A 19587-nucleotide genomic window follows, 5' to 3' on the forward strand; every position below is an offset into this window, starting at 1 on the left:
GACCTAAGACATTCTTCAAACAAATTCTGAAAGAATGACCAAGCCAACATAACTCTTTATCAATTCACGAAATATTATTTAGTAGAAATTTATTATTTCCCCCAAAACAAAGTTTCACAATTTTATTATCACTACTAATATACTACTGAAGATACTTTTCTACTACAATTTTCGGTGAAGGGGATTGAGTTATTCCCCATTTTCCTTAATTCGTAAAAACAACCCGTCCAGATTTTTAAATTTGGGTGTGTCAAAGCTCTGTGCTCTGTATCATTGAAGAACAAACCTCTAGTAATTAAATCATGCACACATCTTAAAAAATACACATGTTTGAATAAAATCTTTTTTTTGAAATTATTTTTCGACTTTTAATGCCTTATAGTTTTTTAGCATGATTAAACTTACCTGGACTGAATTGATATTAAGGAAACGCAGACCACAAGTAAATCGAGAAGATTAAATGCGGATCTGCAAAATGCTCCGTCATGCAATACGAAGCCATATGAAATCAATTTTAGCAACAGTTCTATTGTGAAGACACCCGTGAAGAAGTAATCAAACTTATTTAGTACCTGCAAAAAAATTAGATATTTTTTATTTCCTTTATATTAGGTAGGTTGAATGTTTTTCCGCATTTTCAGCACAAATCTTGCAATCGATTTTTAAGTAACTTCTCATTGAGCTACAAACGTCAAACTTCACATATAGGTTAAGACACCGTGCAAAGGAACCAAACTAAAACCAGTTCCGTTAGGAGGCGCACGGATCCAAATAATTAAATAATTTTGGAAATTTGGAATTTTTAGATCGATTTTTAAGTACCTTCTCATTCAGCTACAAACGTCAAACTTCGCATATAGGTTAAGACACTGTGCAAAGGAACCAAACTAAAACAAGTAAGGAAGGCTAAGTTCGGGTGTAGCGGAACATTACATACTAAGCTGAGAGCTTTGGAGACAAAATAAGGGAAAATAACCAAGTAGGAAAATGAACCTAGGATAACCCTGGAATGTGTTTTTATGACATGGGTATCAAATGGAAGGTATTAAAAAGTATTTTAGAAGGGAGGGCCATAGTTCTATAGGGTGACGCCTTTTCGATATATCGCCATAAAGGTGGACCAGGGGTGACTGTAGAATGTGTTTGTGCGATATGGGTATCAAATGAAAGGTGGTAATGAGTATTTTAAACAGGAGTGATCCTTAGTTCTATAGGTGGACGCCTTTTCGAGATATCGCCATAAAGGTGGGCCAGGGGTGACTCTAGAATGTGTTTGTACGATATGGGTTCAAATAAAAGGTGTTAATGAGTATTTTAAAAGGGAGTGGGCCTTGGTTCTCTAGGTGGACGCTTTTTCGAGATATCGCCATAAAGGTGGACCAGGGGTGACTCTATAATGTGTTTGTACGATATGGGTATCAAATTAAGGGTATTAATGAGGGTTTTAAAAGGGGGTGGCCCCTAATTGTATATGTGAAGGCGTTTTCGAGATATCGACCAAAATGTGGATCAGGGTGGCCCAGAACATCATCTGTCGGGTACCACTAATTTATTTATATATGTAATACAACAAACAGTATTCCTTCCATGATTCCATGATTCGATTTCGCCCTGCAGACCTTTTTCATTTTCTTCTACTTAATATGGTAGGTGTCACACCCATTTTACAAAGTTTTTTCCAAAGTTATATTTTGCGTCAAAAAACATCCCTTTTTTCATATTTGGTATAGAATAATGGCATTTTTTCATTTTTCGAAATTTTCGATGTCGAAAAAGTGGGCGTGGTCATAGTCGGATTTCGCCCATTTTTAATACTAAGATAAAGTGAGCTCAGATAAGTACGCGAACTAAGTTTAGTAAAGATATATCGATTTTTCCTCAAGTTATCGTGTTAACGGCCGAGCGGAAGGACGGACGGTCGAGTGTGTATAAAAACTGGGCGTAGCTACAACCGATTTCGCCCATTTTCACAGAAAAAAGTTATCGCCATAGAATCTATGCCTATACCCAATTCCACAAGGATTGGTAAATTGTTGTTCGACTTATGGCATTCAAAGTATTCTAGACGAATTAAATGAAAAAGGGCGGTGCCACGCCCGTTTTTAAATTTTCTTTTATTTTTGTATTTTGTTGCATCATATCATTACTGCAGTTGAATTTTTGTTAAAATTTTTGCTTTAAAAAATTATTATTTAAAAATTGGGCATGTCCGTCATCCGATTTTGCTAATTTTTATTTAGCGCACATATAGTAATAGGAGTAACGTTCCTGCCAAATTTCATTACGACATCTTTAACGACTGCCAATTTACAGTTTGCAAAACTTTTAAATTACCTTCCTTTAAAAGTGGGCGGTGCCACGCCCATAGTCCAAAATTTTACTAGTTTTCTATTCTGCATGATAAGGTCAACCCATCTACCAAGTTTCATCGCTGGTAATGAATTATCGCACTTTTTCGGTTTTTGGAAATTTTCGATATCGAAAAAGTGAGCGTGGTTATCGGTCGATTTCGTTCATTTTAAATAGCGATCGGAGATGAGAGCACAGGAACTTACATACCAAATTTCATTAAGATACCTCAATATTTACTCAAGTTATCATGTTTACGGACCGACGCACGGACATGGCTAAATGAATTTCTTTTTTTGCCCAGATCATTTTGATATATAGAATTCTATATCTATCTCCATTAGTTTATGCCGTTACGGATTACCGTTATGCGAACAAAATTAATATACTCTGTGAGCTCTGCTCAGCTGAGTATAACAAGATCCGTTAGGCGCACGGATCCAAATAATTAGATAAGAATTTAGAAATTTGAAACCGGCTTTTAAGCAACTTCTCACTGAGTTAGAGACTTGAAATTCCAAACTTAATTAAGAGGCCGGTGACAGTATTAAACATAATACAACAGTTTTGATAGGAGGCGCACGGATTGGGGTATTAAGAAACATCGTACGAAACGAGGGGAATCGTGCGATCAATTTTCAAGAAACTCCTCATTGAGCTACAATCTTCGAACTAATACCACATACTCACTTGTAGCAATTGAAGCTTGACACATATGAACGATTTTCATGTAGATTAAAAACTAATGTAGCTTGACGTATTTGTCTGATATGTACAATATTGTACAATTATTGTATGCATTCTGAATTAATAGAAGTAAGTTTTTCACCTTGTAATAAATAAGGCATTACTCTTTTCCACCTAGAACTAAAAAGTAGAAAATAAAAAATGTTTAAGCATTTCCTTGTGGTTTGGCTGGCTTGAGGTCCGATTTTTAAACTAAAAAAGCAAAAGTACTTTTTGATTGTACCAATATATTTCGGTTACCCATGGTAACCGTCTTCATGGCTGAATTATTTTACACGTCTTCAGTGTTTGGCGTGGAGTTTTGTACTGTTGTTGTTGTCGATGATGTGAGTATTTAGCCGTATTTTATAGCGCCCGACTATATGGTTGAGCGGCTTGCGACTGGCATCTACAACGGCGCTGTCGGTGACCAAGAATTTTCAACTCCCAATCCAAGGTGTTATGCCGACCGTGCCTATTGGATGATTTGCAGCAAGGGGATATATTCAGCTGTATTCCAAAAGAGCCTTCCCAATACCGGGTCACCCTGTGAAATATTGATTACCTTAGCACAGTAAAGGGCGCTGCTGTGCTGGACGATTCTTTCTCCTGAACCGCTAAGCCAAGGAATACGCAATAAGCGATGCGTCCAGTTCGGTAAGCAAGATTAGTAGAGAGCAAGGATGTATTGTAAAGTTAATGTTAATATTTCCCAAAAAATCAATCGTTTCTGTTGAAATGATCCAAATTTTTAACGTTTAGGTAATAAACGAAATAATGTCAGAAATACCCGGGTAGAAAGAACACGTGATTGCCTTTAAAACTCTATCTTACACCGCTTTCTCCACTGGCAACGCCTTGTATGGTGCCCGAGCAGGAACTCTGATCAGAGCCACACGAGGAACATGAACATTGTGCACCCAAGGGCTCACATATCAGAGACAAAGTATAGGATAGGATAGGTTAGGTGGTAGCTGCCCTGATAAGGATAGCTCACTTGGACAACGAAGGTCCGTTGTGATACCACATACACCAAAAATAACGGTGACTTAGATCTAGCTACTTAGAGAATCGTTGGGTAGCAACGATAAAGCTCCGAATGATACCGATCTCAACTTTGGATATATTCTCGGGAGATCCAAGTGAGTCGCGACCGAAGTACTTTCGCCTAGTTCTGGCAAAAGCTGGACAATCAAGCATAAAGTGATTTGGTGATTCCACCTCATCATCCTCCATACAGCTGCAGCAGGATGGAGTTTCCAGTATATTGAGACGTACCGCATGGATACCCATGGGACAGTGCCCTGTCAAAACCCCAATGACCATTGATAGGTGAGCCTTAGTGAACCCAATTATTTCAGCAGACCTCCTGCCATCCACTTTTGGCCAGAAAGATCTTGCTACCCTGCAAGACGTGGTATCCGCCCAACGTTTGCTGAGCTGATTCGAGGCCCAGCTATGGAGGAGCAATCCATAGGTGGCCAGCGGGATCCCGAAATCCCTACAGCCATCTTCATCCGGTTCAGTTTTACCGATGCGGGCTAAGAGATCCGCTTGACAGTTACCCGGGATATCACTATGGCCCGGGACCCAGATAATCTTAATTGTAAAATAATTCGATGCAATCGCAAGCGAGGTCAGGCACTCCCAGACCACCCTCCATCGCACTGTAGTTGAGCTCAAGGCCTTGATAGCCGCTTGGCTATCAGAGTAGATGTTAAATTCCCTAACCGTGGTAGCAATGGATAGCATTCCATCCACCACATCCTTAATCGCAGCAATTTCCGCTTGGAATACACTGCAGTTATCAGCCAACTTAAACTTGCGGCTTAAATTTAGCTCTTGACAAAAGACCCCCCCCCCCCACCAACCTTTCCATCCAGCTTTGACCCATCCGTGAACAAGTTAACCGGTCCCATGCCCCAGATAATTCCTCTTCGCCAATCCTCTCTCTCTGGAATAACTGGGGTGAAGGTTGTATAGGGAGCAGTTATCGGCATACAGTAGTCCGTTCTGTCCGGGATGAAGTCGAAATTGGTAAGAAGTCTAGAGTGTCCGCGGTCAGAAGGTCTATATCCCATATCACGAAGTCTGACCAACGACCTTGCCGCGGCCGCCTTTCCCGCAATATCTCCTGGGTATATGTTCAGCATGACGTTCAGTGCCAAGGTAGGTGTTGTTCTGAGAGCGCCACTGATACCGATCAGCGCCGTCCGTTGCACTGACACTAACATTTTGGAGGTGCTCGCCGTGTCCAGTGCTTTCCACCAGACCAGCACCACATATAGCAGAATCGGTTTGACCACCATCTCATAAAGCCAGTGTACTATTCTTGGCGAGAGTCCCCATCTCTTTCCGATAGCTCCTCTGCAGCAGTACAAGGCAATGGCGGCCTTCCTGGCCCGATCTTCCACATTGGGTCTCCAGGACAGTTTCTTGTCCAAAACAATCCCCAAATATTTAACCCTATAAGAAAGTACCAACGGTACCCATCCAATCGAGGGAGTTCTGAAATCGGGCATCCTATATCTCCTTGTGAAAAGGACCAATTCCGTTTTTCCCGGGTTGACCGCCAACCCACATGATTCAGCCCACCTAGCCACAGTATCCAGGTAGCCCTGCAGAACATCGCGCAGGGAGCCGAGAAATTTGCCTCTGACTAGGATAGCGAAGTCATCTGCATAGGCAACCACCCGACAACCACTGGCTTCCAGCTCCACAAGAAGCTCGTTGACTAATACAACCCAGAGGAGAGGAGATAGGACACCCCCCTGTGGCGTGCCCCTGCACACCTTCCTCTTAATTATGGCCCCTCCCCACTCCGCTGCGACAATTCTGCCGCATAGAAGTTTGCTAATAAATTCAACCAGAGCCGCCTCGACTCCTAAACCGGTAAGACATTGTTAAAACCTCCCTCGATGTCTAGAAAGGCACCCAGAGCATACTCTTTGTGTTCTAGGGACCCCTCTATTTGCTTTACAATCGAATGGAGAGCCGTTTCCGTCGATCTGCCCTTGCAGTACGCATGCTGTGAAGCCGACAGTAACCCCCGAGGTATCCTTTCCCGTAGGTACAGGTCAATCAACCGCTCAAACGTCTTAAGAAGAAACGACGAGAGACTGATTGGCCTGAAAGCCTTAGGTGATACATGAGAGCTTCTGCCGGCCTTCGGAATGAAAATAACCCTAACCGTGTGCCAAGACTTCGGGATATAGTTAAGCCTGAGGCAGTTAGTATATATGATGGCCAACCAGCGGCAGGAAATCCCCAAAGACATTTGAAGCTGCGCAGGAATGATTCCATCCGGGCCCGGAGACTTATAGGGCTTGAACGACCCTATAGCCCAGGTTATTTGACAAAGGATAATAAGGTATAGAAACCATCACAGAAATCAGGGAATAATAGGAGGAAGCAAAGTTTATATCAGAGAAAGCACAGGAGAATAGCAGAAAACAAAGACAGCGTAAAGGTAACTTAGGGGTATTACCTCATTGAAGGAAAGGAGGAAAGGGAAGCTTTTAAGTGGGGCTCCCTAAAATTCTTCCTGAGTTCGCGGTATTTCGAGCACTTGGATAATGGGAACCGGCAGCGTGTCCAAAGGCCAGGTATAAAGTTTAACGATTTCATGCTGACATTTCAGACTACACCAACGAGTAGAAGCTTAATAGAATCTACAGAAATTCCCGCAGTGAGTACCAGCTATGTGTAATAGGAGCGAGTTTGGTGGTCTACGGGATTTGGTCAGTCAAGTCAAGGACTATTATAATATTACCCGGAGAGAGAACAGTTGAGGCCAGCAACGAAACGGTTCGTACCGCGACGTCAGGAGGGACGGTACCAATATTTGCACGTCAAGGAGATGCATGATGAGCCAAGCCAAGCAACTTCGCGGAAAAGGGACGAATCAAACCAAACATAGCAATTATACGTAAACCCAGGGATCGCATGTAGGAGATTCGTCGGGAACGGACACTTCGCCTCTGGGTGCCGCAACACTCGTCGAGAAATCTGCGGCCGACAGAGCTTACTTACGCGTGACTGCTCTCGTAGGCAGCAGGAAAACCACGAGAGGCTTTACTGACAACGATGGTTGGAGTTTCAAGGAGCACAACCTTAATCAGAGTTATCAAGGAGATTGTGAGGAATGAACCAAGTGTCCCATTAGCGGAAAGTACTCCAGATGCCGCGAAGAGTATTTTTTTTTTAAATGTGAATTGCAGATGCTTGAGGAAATGTAGGAGTATCCAACGTGATTGAACACAAGGAAGTAATACGGGATGACCGTCCAATAATGCAGCAATAGTTCTCCAAGGATCCCAAAATGCAGGGAATTATAAAAGAGGTTGACGAACTCATCGAGAAAGGTTGCATTGAGCGCACACAGTACCCATATAGCTCTGGCCAGAAAGAAAAACCACATATGGAGACACTACGTCGATTACCGGCAACCAGTCTCTCGTTCAGTACCAGAAGCATACTCATTACCGCCCATACAACATATATTAGATAGACAGTTTAGATTTGAAGATTTCTTCTTGGCAAAGGATTCGAGAAAAAAATTAAGCAGTACACCGCAGTGCAAGTGGAAGTGGTCCGATGAGTACTTGGTGGTACGCTCATACAAGAACCAGTATTGGGCTGACCGGATTTAACAAATCGATTTAAAAGTAATTTAAAAATATATGTAAGGCGCGATAGACTCCGAGGAGATTTTAGGCCGAGCTTCTTTTCCAATTTATGTTTTGCTCCTTTTAAATTTTTTCTACAAATTGGCAGGACTGAACCCACATGTTTTATGCCAACTCCGAACGGCAACTGCAAGGCAGAGACGTTTTCACTAAGAAGCTTTTCATGGCAGAAATACAGTCGGAGTGCTTTTCATATCACTGTCGAGAGGCGACTCCACTTGTTTCTAAAATTTTGATGTTGCTTTGCCCGGGACGTGAACCCAGGATCTTCGGTGTGGTAGGCGGAACACGCCGCTACCACGCATCCGGAAATTATGTTAGGGATTAGACAACGACCAGCGAGTATTAGCATAGGCGAGCCGACGGCTGAATAAAGCAGAGACAAACTAATCCCCAACGAAGGAGGAGTGCCAAGCAATAGTGTGGATGTATTTGGAGGATATAACTGCATGGTTATCACAAATATATTGGCTATTGAATAGTTGAACGAAATCGAGCGTCCGCTTGGTAGAATTGCTAGATTACCCCGCGCTCGATCTGCAGGAGAGTCCGTTTGACGTATAATATCGGAAAGGAAAGATGAATGTCGTTGCAGTAGCAATTTCACGGCAACCCCTGGAGGAGCAGTTGGGCAATATGACACTGCAACAAGAAGTGAGTTACGGAAAATGGGTAACGGCGAATATGAACGAAGTGAAGAATGATCCAGAGATGACAAATAAAGAAGGTGGCGAAGATAAAATCCCTTGGAAATTATGTATACCGACACCTAAACGGCGGAGAGTGCTTAGATACACAAACACAATACACAAAGTGCATGACATATGGGTATAACGAAATCTATGTCGCATGCAAATGTGCGATACCAGCGGCCCCGAATGTTCATAACCGTCAGAAAGTAAGGGCAGCAGTGTCACGAATGTCAGGTTTACAAACCTAGTCAACAAGCTGATATAAGATGCTCACCCAAATTTCAGATGAACCTTTTGCGACAGCATGGCAACACGATGGCACTGGTTTTTGTACTCACTTTTTAGAATTCATAGCGATACATAAGGCAACATATTTTTTTAACAGACAGTGGTACAATTTATAATTAGAAGCTTCAAGAAGTTTTCACAACAAGTCGGCGTAAAACATCAACTAACGGATGAGTTATTCTCAGATGTGACACTAGCGCTGAATATAATGTATTCCACGAGTCCACAGGCCACAGTTCAGCGTACGTAATACAGGGTAGGGAGCCGAGGAACATTCGATACCGGGCAACAAAGGTGATCTAGAGCGAGAAGTCGAGGAAAATGAAGGAAGTGTTCGACATTGTACGGCGAAAGAACAAAGAGCATGGCGTGGCATTAAAACCTGCACAGATGACAATGGCAACCGGCAGATAGAGATCTAATACTGGCAAAGGATCAGTTCCCCCCGTGGATCAGGCACTGATAAAATATAAGGTAATAGTAAGGAGTATACATTAGACTGGGTCGATTTATTAACCGATATCACGCTATCGATTTTTCGATAGGATTTGGGCTCAGGAGAAAAAGTTCCACTACGCATACCCAAATAAATAATTTTCGAGCCTCCGAAATTTCATTCTTTTTTGGATTTTTTTCGACTTTGATTTTCAAGGTTTTTTTCATGGCCTACTAAAAAAAATTTCATTTGATCGTAAAACTTTCATGTATACCCTGTCCGACCCAAAAATTTGTTGTAACCTACCCCCGAAGAGAAGGGGTATATAATGTTTGTATGTGTGTGTGATTCCCCATACATGTACGCATACACATATGAAGAGGCACGTTACCATTGGATGGAATTCTGGTAACCACACAGGCGGTTGAGAGGTCACGGCGGGGGAGTCCTCTTGAACGTAGCTCTTTCGGGATGGGGTGAGTTTTTGCCATGTCTCAACCGACATTACATAAAGTTTAATTTTAGGACTCCAAACCAGAATCTAAATACAGGAGCTACCCTCCCTTAACTCAAAAACTAGATACATATGTACTAAACGAAACAAAACAAGTAAGGAAGGTTAAGCTCGGGTGTAACCGAACATTACATACCTACTCAGTTGAGAGCTATGGTGACAACATAAGGGAAAAAAACCATGTAGGAAAATGAACCGAGGTAACCCTGGAATGTCTTTGTATGACATGTGTATCAAATGAAATGCACTAAAGACTATTTTATGAGGGAGTGGGCCATAGTTCTATAGGTGGACGCCATTTAGGGATATCGCCATAAGGGTGGATCAGGGTTGACTCTAGAATTTGTTTGTACGATATGGGTATCAAATGAAAGGTGTTAATGAGTACTTTAAAAGGGAGTGATCCCTAGTTCCATATGTGGACGCCGTTTCGAGATATCGCCATACAGGTGGACCAGAGGTGACCCTAGAATTTGTTTGTACGATATGGGTATCAAATGAAAGGGGTTAATGAGTATTTTAAAAGGGAGTAGGCCTTAGTTCTATAGGTGGACGCCTTTTCGAGATATCGCCATAAAGGTGGACCAAGGGTGACCCTAGAATGTGTTTGTACGATATGGGTATCAAATTAAAGGTATTAATGAGGGTTTTAAAAGGAAGTGGTGGTAGTTGTATAGGTGGTCGCTTTTTGGAGATATCGCCATAAAGGTGGACCAGGGGTGACTCTATAATGTGTTTGTACGATATAGGTATCAAATTAAAGGTATTAATGAGGGTTTTAAAAGGAAGTGGCCCTTAATTGTATATGTAAAGGCGTTTTCCAGATATCGACCAAAATGTGGACCAGGGTGACCCAGAACATCATCTGTTGGATACCGCTAATTTATTTATATATGTAATACCACGAACAGTATTCCTGCCAAAATTTCAAGGGTTTTTTATTTCGCCCTGCAGAACTTTTTCATTTTCTGCTGTTTAATATGGTAGGTGTCACACCCATTTTACAAAGTTTTTTCTAAAGTTATATTTTGCATCAATAAACCAATCCAATTACCATGTTTCATCCCTTTTTTCGTATTTGGTATAGAATTATGGTATTTTTTTAAATTTTGCGTAATTTTCGATATCGAAAAAGTATGCGTGGTTATAGTCCTATAAAATTAATTTTAAATAGCGATCTGAGATGAGTGCTCGGGAACCTACATACCAAATTTCGTCAAGATACCTCAAAATTTACTCAAGTTATCGTGTTAAAGGACGGGCGGACGGACGGACCGACGGACATGGTTCAATCAAATTTTTTTTCGATCCTGATGATATTGACATATGGAAGTCTATATCTATTTCGATTCCTTTATACCTGTACAACCAACCGTTATCCAGTCAAAGTTGATATACTGAGTGAGCTCTGCTCAACTGAGTATAAAAATGAGATCGGTAACTAACCAACTCAAAAGAACCAAACAACGAACTTTAAATGCTAAAGGGTTGAAAGCGGACATCTGTTTAAGTGACTATTGGGGCGAGGTTAAAGATGATAGTCGACACTCGCTGTCTTTACCCTACCCTACCATGATCTTCGATGCGAATATAATTCGAAGATCCCGATAAAAACGTATATGTACTACCTTTTATGTCATCAACACATTTGCCTCCAGGAACATACAAGAAAAACTTACCGATTCATATTTTCAAATCGATAACAATTCAACGTTTATTAAACATAATAATTAATTGCCAAACTACAATCAAAAATTCAATCCTTAATCTTATTTGGAAAGATGTTTAGGATTAACTTTAATTCTTAATATTGGTTACGAAAATATACAAACTATTTAGGACAACCCTAACATTACACACTTATTAGCGGCTTATATGTACAGGTGTTATACTAAAGGGCAGATATAAACTCTGGTTATAATTTAACTATCTTTCAGGTGGCTAGTCATACCAGGCTATCATAAAAAAACACTAGCTTACGCTTTTTACATATATTTAGGGTTCGTATTTATGTAACATTGCTTGTTATACTCAGTTGAGCAGAGCTCACAGAGTATATTAACTTTGATTGGATAACAGTTGGTTGTACAGGTATAAAGGAATCGAGATAGATATAGACTTCCATATATCAAAATCATCAGGATCGAAAAAAAATTTGATTGAGCCATGTCCGTCCTTTAACACGATAACTTGAGTAATTTTTGAGGTATCTTGATGAAATTTGGTATGAAGGTTCCTGAGCACTCATCTCAGATCGCTATTTAAAATGAACAATATCGGACTATAACCACGCCCACTTTTTCGATATCGAAAATTTCGAAAAACCGAAAAAGTGCGATAATTCATTACCAAAGACGAATAAAGCTATGAAGCCTGGTAGGTGAGTTGAACTTATGACGCAGAATAGAAAATTAGTAAAATTTTGGACAATGGGTGTGGCACCGCCCACTTTTAAAAGAAGGTAATTTAAAAGTTTTACAAGCTGTAATTTGGCAGTCGTTGAAGATATCATGATAAAATTTGGCAGGAACGTTACTCCTATTACTATATGTATGCTTAATAAAAATTAGCAAAATCGGAGAACGACCACGCCCACTATTAAAAAAAAAAATTTTAAGTCAAATTGTAACAAAAAATTTAATATCTTTACAGTATATAAGTAAATTATGTCAACATTCAACTCCAGTAATGATATGGTGAAACAAAATGCAAAAATAAAAGAAAATTTCAAAATGGGCGTGGCTTTGGCCTTTTTCATTTAATTTGTATAGGATACTTTTAATGCCATAAGTCGAACAAAAATTTACCAATTCTTGTGAAATTTGATAGGGGCTTAGATTCTGGGACGATACCTTATTTCTGTGAAAAAGGGCGAAATCGGCTGAAGCCATGCCCAGTTTTTATACACAGTCGGCCGTCTGTCCTTCCGCTCGGCCTTTAACACGATAACTTGAGCAAAAATCGATATACTAAACTCAGTTCACGTACTTATCTGAACTCACTTTGTATTGGTATAAAAAATGGCCGAAATCGGACTATGACCACGCACACTTTTTCGATATCGAAAATTACGAAAAACGAAAAAATGCCATAATTCTATACCAAATACGAAAAAAGGGATGAAACATGGTATTTGGATTAGTTTATTGACACAAAATATAACTTTAGAAAAAAAATTTGTAAAATGGGTGTGACACCTACCATATTAAGTAGAATGAAATGAAAAAGTCCTGCAGGGCGAAATAAAAAACCCTTGAAATCTTGGCAGGAATACTGTTCGTGGTATTATATATATAAATAAATTAGCGGTATCCAACAGATGATGTTCTGGGTCACCCTGGTCCACATTTTGGTCGATATCTGGAAAACGCCTTCACATATACAACCACCGCCACTCCCTTTTAAAAGCCTCATTAATACCTTTAATTTGATACCCATATCGTACAAACACATTCTAGAGTCCCCCTGGTCCACCTTTATGGCGATATCTCGAAAAGGCGTCCACCTATAGAACTAAGCCCCACGCCCTTTCAAAATACTCATTAACGCCTTTCATTTGATACCCATATCGTACAAACATATTCTAGAGTCACCCCTGGTCCACCTTTATGGCGATATCTCGAAAAGGCGACCACCTATACAACTACCACCACTCCCTATTAAAACCTTCATTAATACCTTTAATTTGATACCCATATCGTACAAACACATTCTAGAGTCACCCCTGGTACACCTATATGGCGCTATCTCGAAAAGGCGTCCTCCACCTGTAGAACTAAACCCCACGCCCTTTTGAAATACTCATTAAAACCTTTCGTATTAACACCTTTTTCGCATTCTAGAGTCACCCCTGTTCCACCTTTATGGCGATATCTCGAAAAGGCGTCCACCTATAGAACTAAGGCCCACTCCCTTTTAAAATGTTCATTAACCCCTTTCATTTGATACCCATATCGTACAAACAAGTTCTAGGGTCACCCCTGGTACACCTTTATGGCGATATCTCGAAACGGCGTCCACATATGGAAATAAGGATCACTCCCTTATAAAACACTCATTAACACCTTTTGTTTGATACCAATATCGTACAAACAAATTCTAGAGTCGACCCTGATCCACCTTTATGGTGATATCCCTAAATGGCGTCCACCTATAGAACTATGGCCCATTCCTTTTTAAAATACTCTTCAATACCTTTCATTTGATAAACATGTCATACAAACACATTCCAGGGTTACCCTCGGTTCATTTTCCTACATGGTTATTTTCCCTTATGTTGCCACCATAGCTCTCAACTGAGTATGTAATATTCGGTTACACCCGAACTTAACCTTCCATACTTGTTTGTTTCTATTTTTCCCTTCTTCTGTTTTTATACTCAGTTGAGCAGAGCTCACAGAGTATATTAACTTTGATTGGATAACGGTTGGTTGTACAGGTATGAAGGAATCGAGATAGATATAGACTTCCATATATCAAAATCATCAGTATCGAAAAAAAATTTGATTGAGCCATGTCCGTCCGTCCGTTAACACGATAACTTGAGTGAATTTTGAGGTATCTTGACGAAATTTGGTATGTAGGTTCCTGGCACTCATCTCAGATCGCTGTTTAAAATGAGCGATATCGTACTATAACCACGCCCAGTTTTTTTATTTCGAAAATTTCGAAAAATCGAAAAAGTGCGATAATTCATTACCAAAGACGGCTAAAGCGATGAAACTTGCTAGGTGGGTTGAACTTATGACGCAGAATTGACAATAAGTAAAATTTTGGACAGTGGGCGTGGCACCGCCCACTTTTAAAAGAAGGTAATTTAGAAGTTTTGCAAGCTGTAATTTGGCAGTCGTTGAAGATATCATGATGAAATTTGGCAGGAACATTACTTGTATTACCATATATAGGCTTAATAAAAATTAGCAAAATCGGAGAACGACCACGCCCACTTAAAAAAAATTTTTTTAAAGTGAAATTTTTACAAAAAATTTAATATCTTTACAGTATATAAGTAAATTATGTCAACATTCAACTCCAGTAATGATATGGTGCAACAAAATACAAAAATAAAAGAAAATTTCAAAATGGGCGTGGCTCCGCCCTTTTTTATTTGATTTGTCTAGGATACATTTAATGCCATAAGTCGAACAAATATTTACCAATCCTTGTGAAATTTGGTAGGCGCTTAGGCTCTAGGACGATAAATGTTTTCTGTGAAAAAGGGCGAAATCGGTTGAAGCCACGCCCAGTTTTTATACACAGTAGTTCGTCTGTCTTTCCGCTCGGCCGTTAACACGATAACTTGAGCAAAAATCGTTATATCTTTACTAAACTAAGTTCACATAATTATCTGAACACACCTTGTATTCGTATAAAAAATTACCGAAATCCGACTATGACCACGCCCACTTTTTCGATTTCGAAAATTACGAAAAATGAAAACAATGCTATAATTCTATACCAAATACGAAAAAAGGATGAAACATGGTAATTGCATTGGTTTATTGACGCAAAATATTACTTTAGAAAAAAATTTTGTAAAATGGGTGTGACACCTACCATATTAAGTAGAAGAAAATGAAAAAGTTCTGCAGGGCGAAATCGAAAGCCCTTGGAATCATGGCAGGAATACTGTTCGTGGTATTACATATATAAATAAATTAGCGGTATCCGACAGATGATGTTCTGGGTCACCCTGGTCCACATTTTGGTCGAAATCTCGAAAATGCCTTCACATATACAACTACCACAACTCCCTTTAAAATTCTTATTAATACCTTTAATTTGACACCCATATTGTACAAAAGCATTCTAGAGTCACCCCTGGTCCATCTTTATGGCGATATCTCGAAAAGGCGACCACCTATACAACTACCACCACTCCCTTTTAAAACCCTCATTAATACCTTTAATTTTATACCCATATCGTACAAACACATTCTAGAGTCACCCTGGTCCACCTTTATGGCGATATTTCGCAACGGCTTCCACCTATAGAACTAAGGCCCACTCCCTTTTAAAATACCCATTAACACCTTTCGTTTGATACCCATATTGTACAAACGCATTCTATAGTCACCCCTGGTCCACCTTTATGGCGATATCTCGAAAAGGCGACCACCTATAAAACTACCACCTTACCCTTTTAAAACCCTCATTAATACCTTTAATTTTATACCCATATCGTACAAACACATTCTAGAGTCACCCCTGGTCCACCTTTATGGCGATATTTCGCAACGGATTCCACCTATAGAACTAAGGCCCACTCCCTTTTAAAATACTCATTAACACCTTTCGTTTGATACCCATATTGTACAAACGCATTCTAGAGTGGCCCCTGGGCCACCTCTATGGCGATATCTCGAAAAGGCGTCCACCTATACAACTACCACCACTCCCTTTTAAAACCCTCATTAATACCTTTAATTTTATATCCATATCGTACAAACATATTCTAGAGTCACCCCTGGTCCACCTTTATGGCGATATTTCGCAACGGCTTCCACCTATAGAACTAAGGCCCACTCCCTTTTAAAATACTCAGTAACACCTTTCTTTTGATACCCATACTGTACAAACACATTCTAGAGTCACCCCTGGTCCACCTTTATGGCGATATCTCGAAAAGGCGTCCACCTATAGAACTAAGCCCTACGCCCTTTTAAAATACTCATTAACACCATTCATTTGATACCCATATTGTACAAACGCATTCTATAGTCACCCCTGGTCCACCTTTATGGCGATATCTCGAAAAAGCGACCACCTATAGAACGAAGACCCACTCACTTTTAAAAATACTCATTAACACCTTTCATTTGATACCCATATCGTACAAACAAAGTCTAAGTTGCGATACCTCGAAAAGGCGTCCACCTATAGAACTAAGGCCCACCCCCTTTTGAAATACTCATTAACACCTTTCTTTTGATACCCATATTGTACAAACGCATTCTAGAGTCATCGCTGGTCCACCTTTATGGCGATATCTCGAAAAGGCGACCACATATACAACTACCACCACTCCTTTTTAAAACCCCCATTAATACCTTTAATTTTATACCCGTATCGTACAAACACATTCTAGAGTCACCCGTGGTCCACCTTTATGGCGATATCTCTGAAAAGGCGACCACCTATACAACTACCACCACTCCCTTTTAAAACCCTCATTAATACCTTTAATTTGATACCCATATCGTACAAACAAATTCTAACGTCACCCCTGGTCCACGTTTATGGCGATATCTCGAAACGGCGTCCAGCTATGGAACTAAGGATTACTCCCTTTTAAAATTCTCATTAACACCTTTCATTTGATACCCATATCGTGCAAAAAAATTCTAGAGTCAACCCTGATCCACCTTTATGGCGATATTTCGCAACGGCGTCCACCTATAGAACTATGGTCCACTCCCTCATAAAATACTCTTTAGTGCCTTTCATTTGATTGACATGTCATACAAACACATTCCAGGGTTTTCCTTGGTTCATTTTCCTACATGCTTATTTTCCCTTATGTTTTCACCATAGCTCTCAACTGATGTTGTAATGTTTGGTTACACCCGAACTTAACCTTCCTTACTTGTTTTCAACTACAACTAGGATATGCTTATAGGTAAGTGTGTAAATGTGTTTGTGCATGGACTAAGATCAGCTGGGGGCATTCCATTACAAGTGTTATTCCTAACAATTAAAATAAATTTTTTTTTTCTTAAGGTTTATAACTTCAATGTGTATTCAAAATTTTGGACCGAAACCATAATTGAATAGAAAACGTTTCCGATCTCTAACGTAATAAATTAATTTAAATAAATTAACATGGTTTTCAAAAACTATTAACAAAATGAATGACGTAACATGTACGCTAGAATATTCAATATCCAAATAAATTCATATCATTAAAGTATAGCAGATCAATTGACAAAAGCATTATTGACGACAGGGTTGAGTCATTTTGAAATGAAACAAATCAAAATAAAAAATAAAAAATTATTCATCATTTTAAATTTTCTAATTGATGAATAAAAAGTTATTTTATATTCAAGCATTTCTTGAATAATGAATAACATTTTCTCGTTATTCAAAATATTCTGATTGATGATAACCGCTCATTCTTATTTTTGCAAAATTTGAATAAAGATTTGAGTTATTATTCCTTATTCACAAAATATGGAATAACAATAAAATTTTTGTTTTTATTCAGTTATCCAAAAATAAAAAAATAAACCATCGAGATGCCCTGAAAATATACCCATATGCGTAACCAGTTCGTGTGTAGTTCTGAAGCTTCTTAGGGTAATATTGAGATGATTTTGGGGAGTATTCGTGGGTTTTTTTGGGGGCGGTTGGGGGGTAATTTCTGGGACACCCTGCGGATCCTCCCGGGGCCTATTGGGGTCCATTCCAGGGGCTGCCTCGCGATCCTTCTAGGGTTTTGGGGTCATTTCGGAATGACTTTTGCGACTCCCTCGAGGTCTTTTGGATGTCATTTTGGCATGGTTTAGGGGAGTACCGCGGGGTCCTCCCGGGGTCATTCCGTGATCTTTTTGGGACTCCCTCGGGGTCATTTGGGGGTCATTCCGGGATGATTTTGGGGACTTCCTCGGGGTCATTTCGGGGTAATTTCGGGATTGTTTTGGGGTCTCCCTCGGGGTCATTTCGGGGTCATTCCGGGATGGTTTTGGGGACTCCCTCGGGGTAATTTCGGGGTCATTCCGGGATGGTTTTGGGGACTCCCTCGGGGTCATTTCGGAATGGTTTTGGGGACTCCCTCGGGTTCATTTCGGGATGGTTTGAGACTCCCTCGGGGTCATTCCGGGATGGTTTTGGGGACTCCCTCAGGGTCATTTCGGGATGGTTTTGAGGACTCCCTCGGGGTCATTTCGGGGTCATTTCGGGATGGTTTTGGGGATTCCCTCAGGGTCATTTCGGGGTCATTTCGGGATGGTTTTGGGGACTCCCTCGGGGTCATTTCGGGGTCATTCCGTGATGGTTTTGGGGACTCTCTCGGGGTCATTTCGGGGTCCCCAATACCATCCCGAAATGACCCCGAGGGAGTCCCCAAAAAGATACCGGAATGACCTACGAATGACCCCCAAATGACCCCGAGGGAGTCCCCAAAACCATCCCGAAATGACCCCGAGGGAGTGTTCAAAACCATCCCAGAATGACCCCGAAATGACCCCGAGAGAGTCCCCAAAAGCATCCCGGAATGACCCCGAAATGACCCCGAGGGAGTCCCCAAAACCATCCCGAAATGACCCCGAGGAAGTCCCCAAAATCATCACGGAATGACCCCCAAATGACACCGAGGAAGTTCCAAAAAGTTCACGGAATGACCCCGGGAGGACACCGAGGTACTCCCCTAAACCATGCCAAAATGACCTCCAAAAGACCCCGACGGAGTCGCAAAAGCCATCCCGAAATGACCCCAAAAGAAAGATCGCGAGGGAGCCCCTGGAATGGACCCCAATAGGCCCCGGGAGGATCCGCAGGGTGTTCCAGAAATTACCCCCCAACCGCCCCCAAAAAACCCCACGAAAACTCCCCAAAATCATCTCAATATTACCCTAAGAAGCTTCAGAACTACACACGAACTGGTTACGCATATGGGTATATTTTCAGGGCATCTCGATGGTTTATTTTTTTATTTTTGGATAACTGAATAAAAACTAAAATTTTACTGTTATTCCATATTTTGTAAATAAGGAATAATAACTCAACTCTTTATTAAAATTTTGCAAAAATAAGAATGAGCGGTTATCATCAATCAGAATATTTTGAATAACGAGAAAATGTTATTCATTATTCAAGAAATGCTTGAATAAAAAGTAACATGTTATTCATCACTCAAGTTTTCTTGAATAATGAATAAAATTTTATTTTTTATTT

General features: G+C 40.4%; 1 protein-coding gene across 1 annotated transcript in view; it reads right to left on the minus strand.

Annotated features, from left to right (window-relative positions):
• Positions 1-19587, minus strand: part of Ca-alpha1D (Ca[2+]-channel protein alpha[[1]] subunit D) — a 6221746-nt gene that overhangs the window by 2244919 nt on the left and 3957240 nt on the right. Inside the window, exon 18 of the mRNA XM_067758067.1 lies at positions 406-572. Coding sequence (XP_067614168.1) covers positions 406-572 — 167 coding nt within the window. The remainder of the gene's footprint in view (positions 1-405; positions 573-19587) is intronic.

Source organism: Eurosta solidaginis, chromosome X (genome assembly GCF_040869045.1).
Source record: "Eurosta solidaginis isolate ZX-2024a chromosome X, ASM4086904v1, whole genome shotgun sequence".
Taxonomy (NCBI): domain Eukaryota; kingdom Metazoa; phylum Arthropoda; class Insecta; order Diptera; family Tephritidae; genus Eurosta; species Eurosta solidaginis.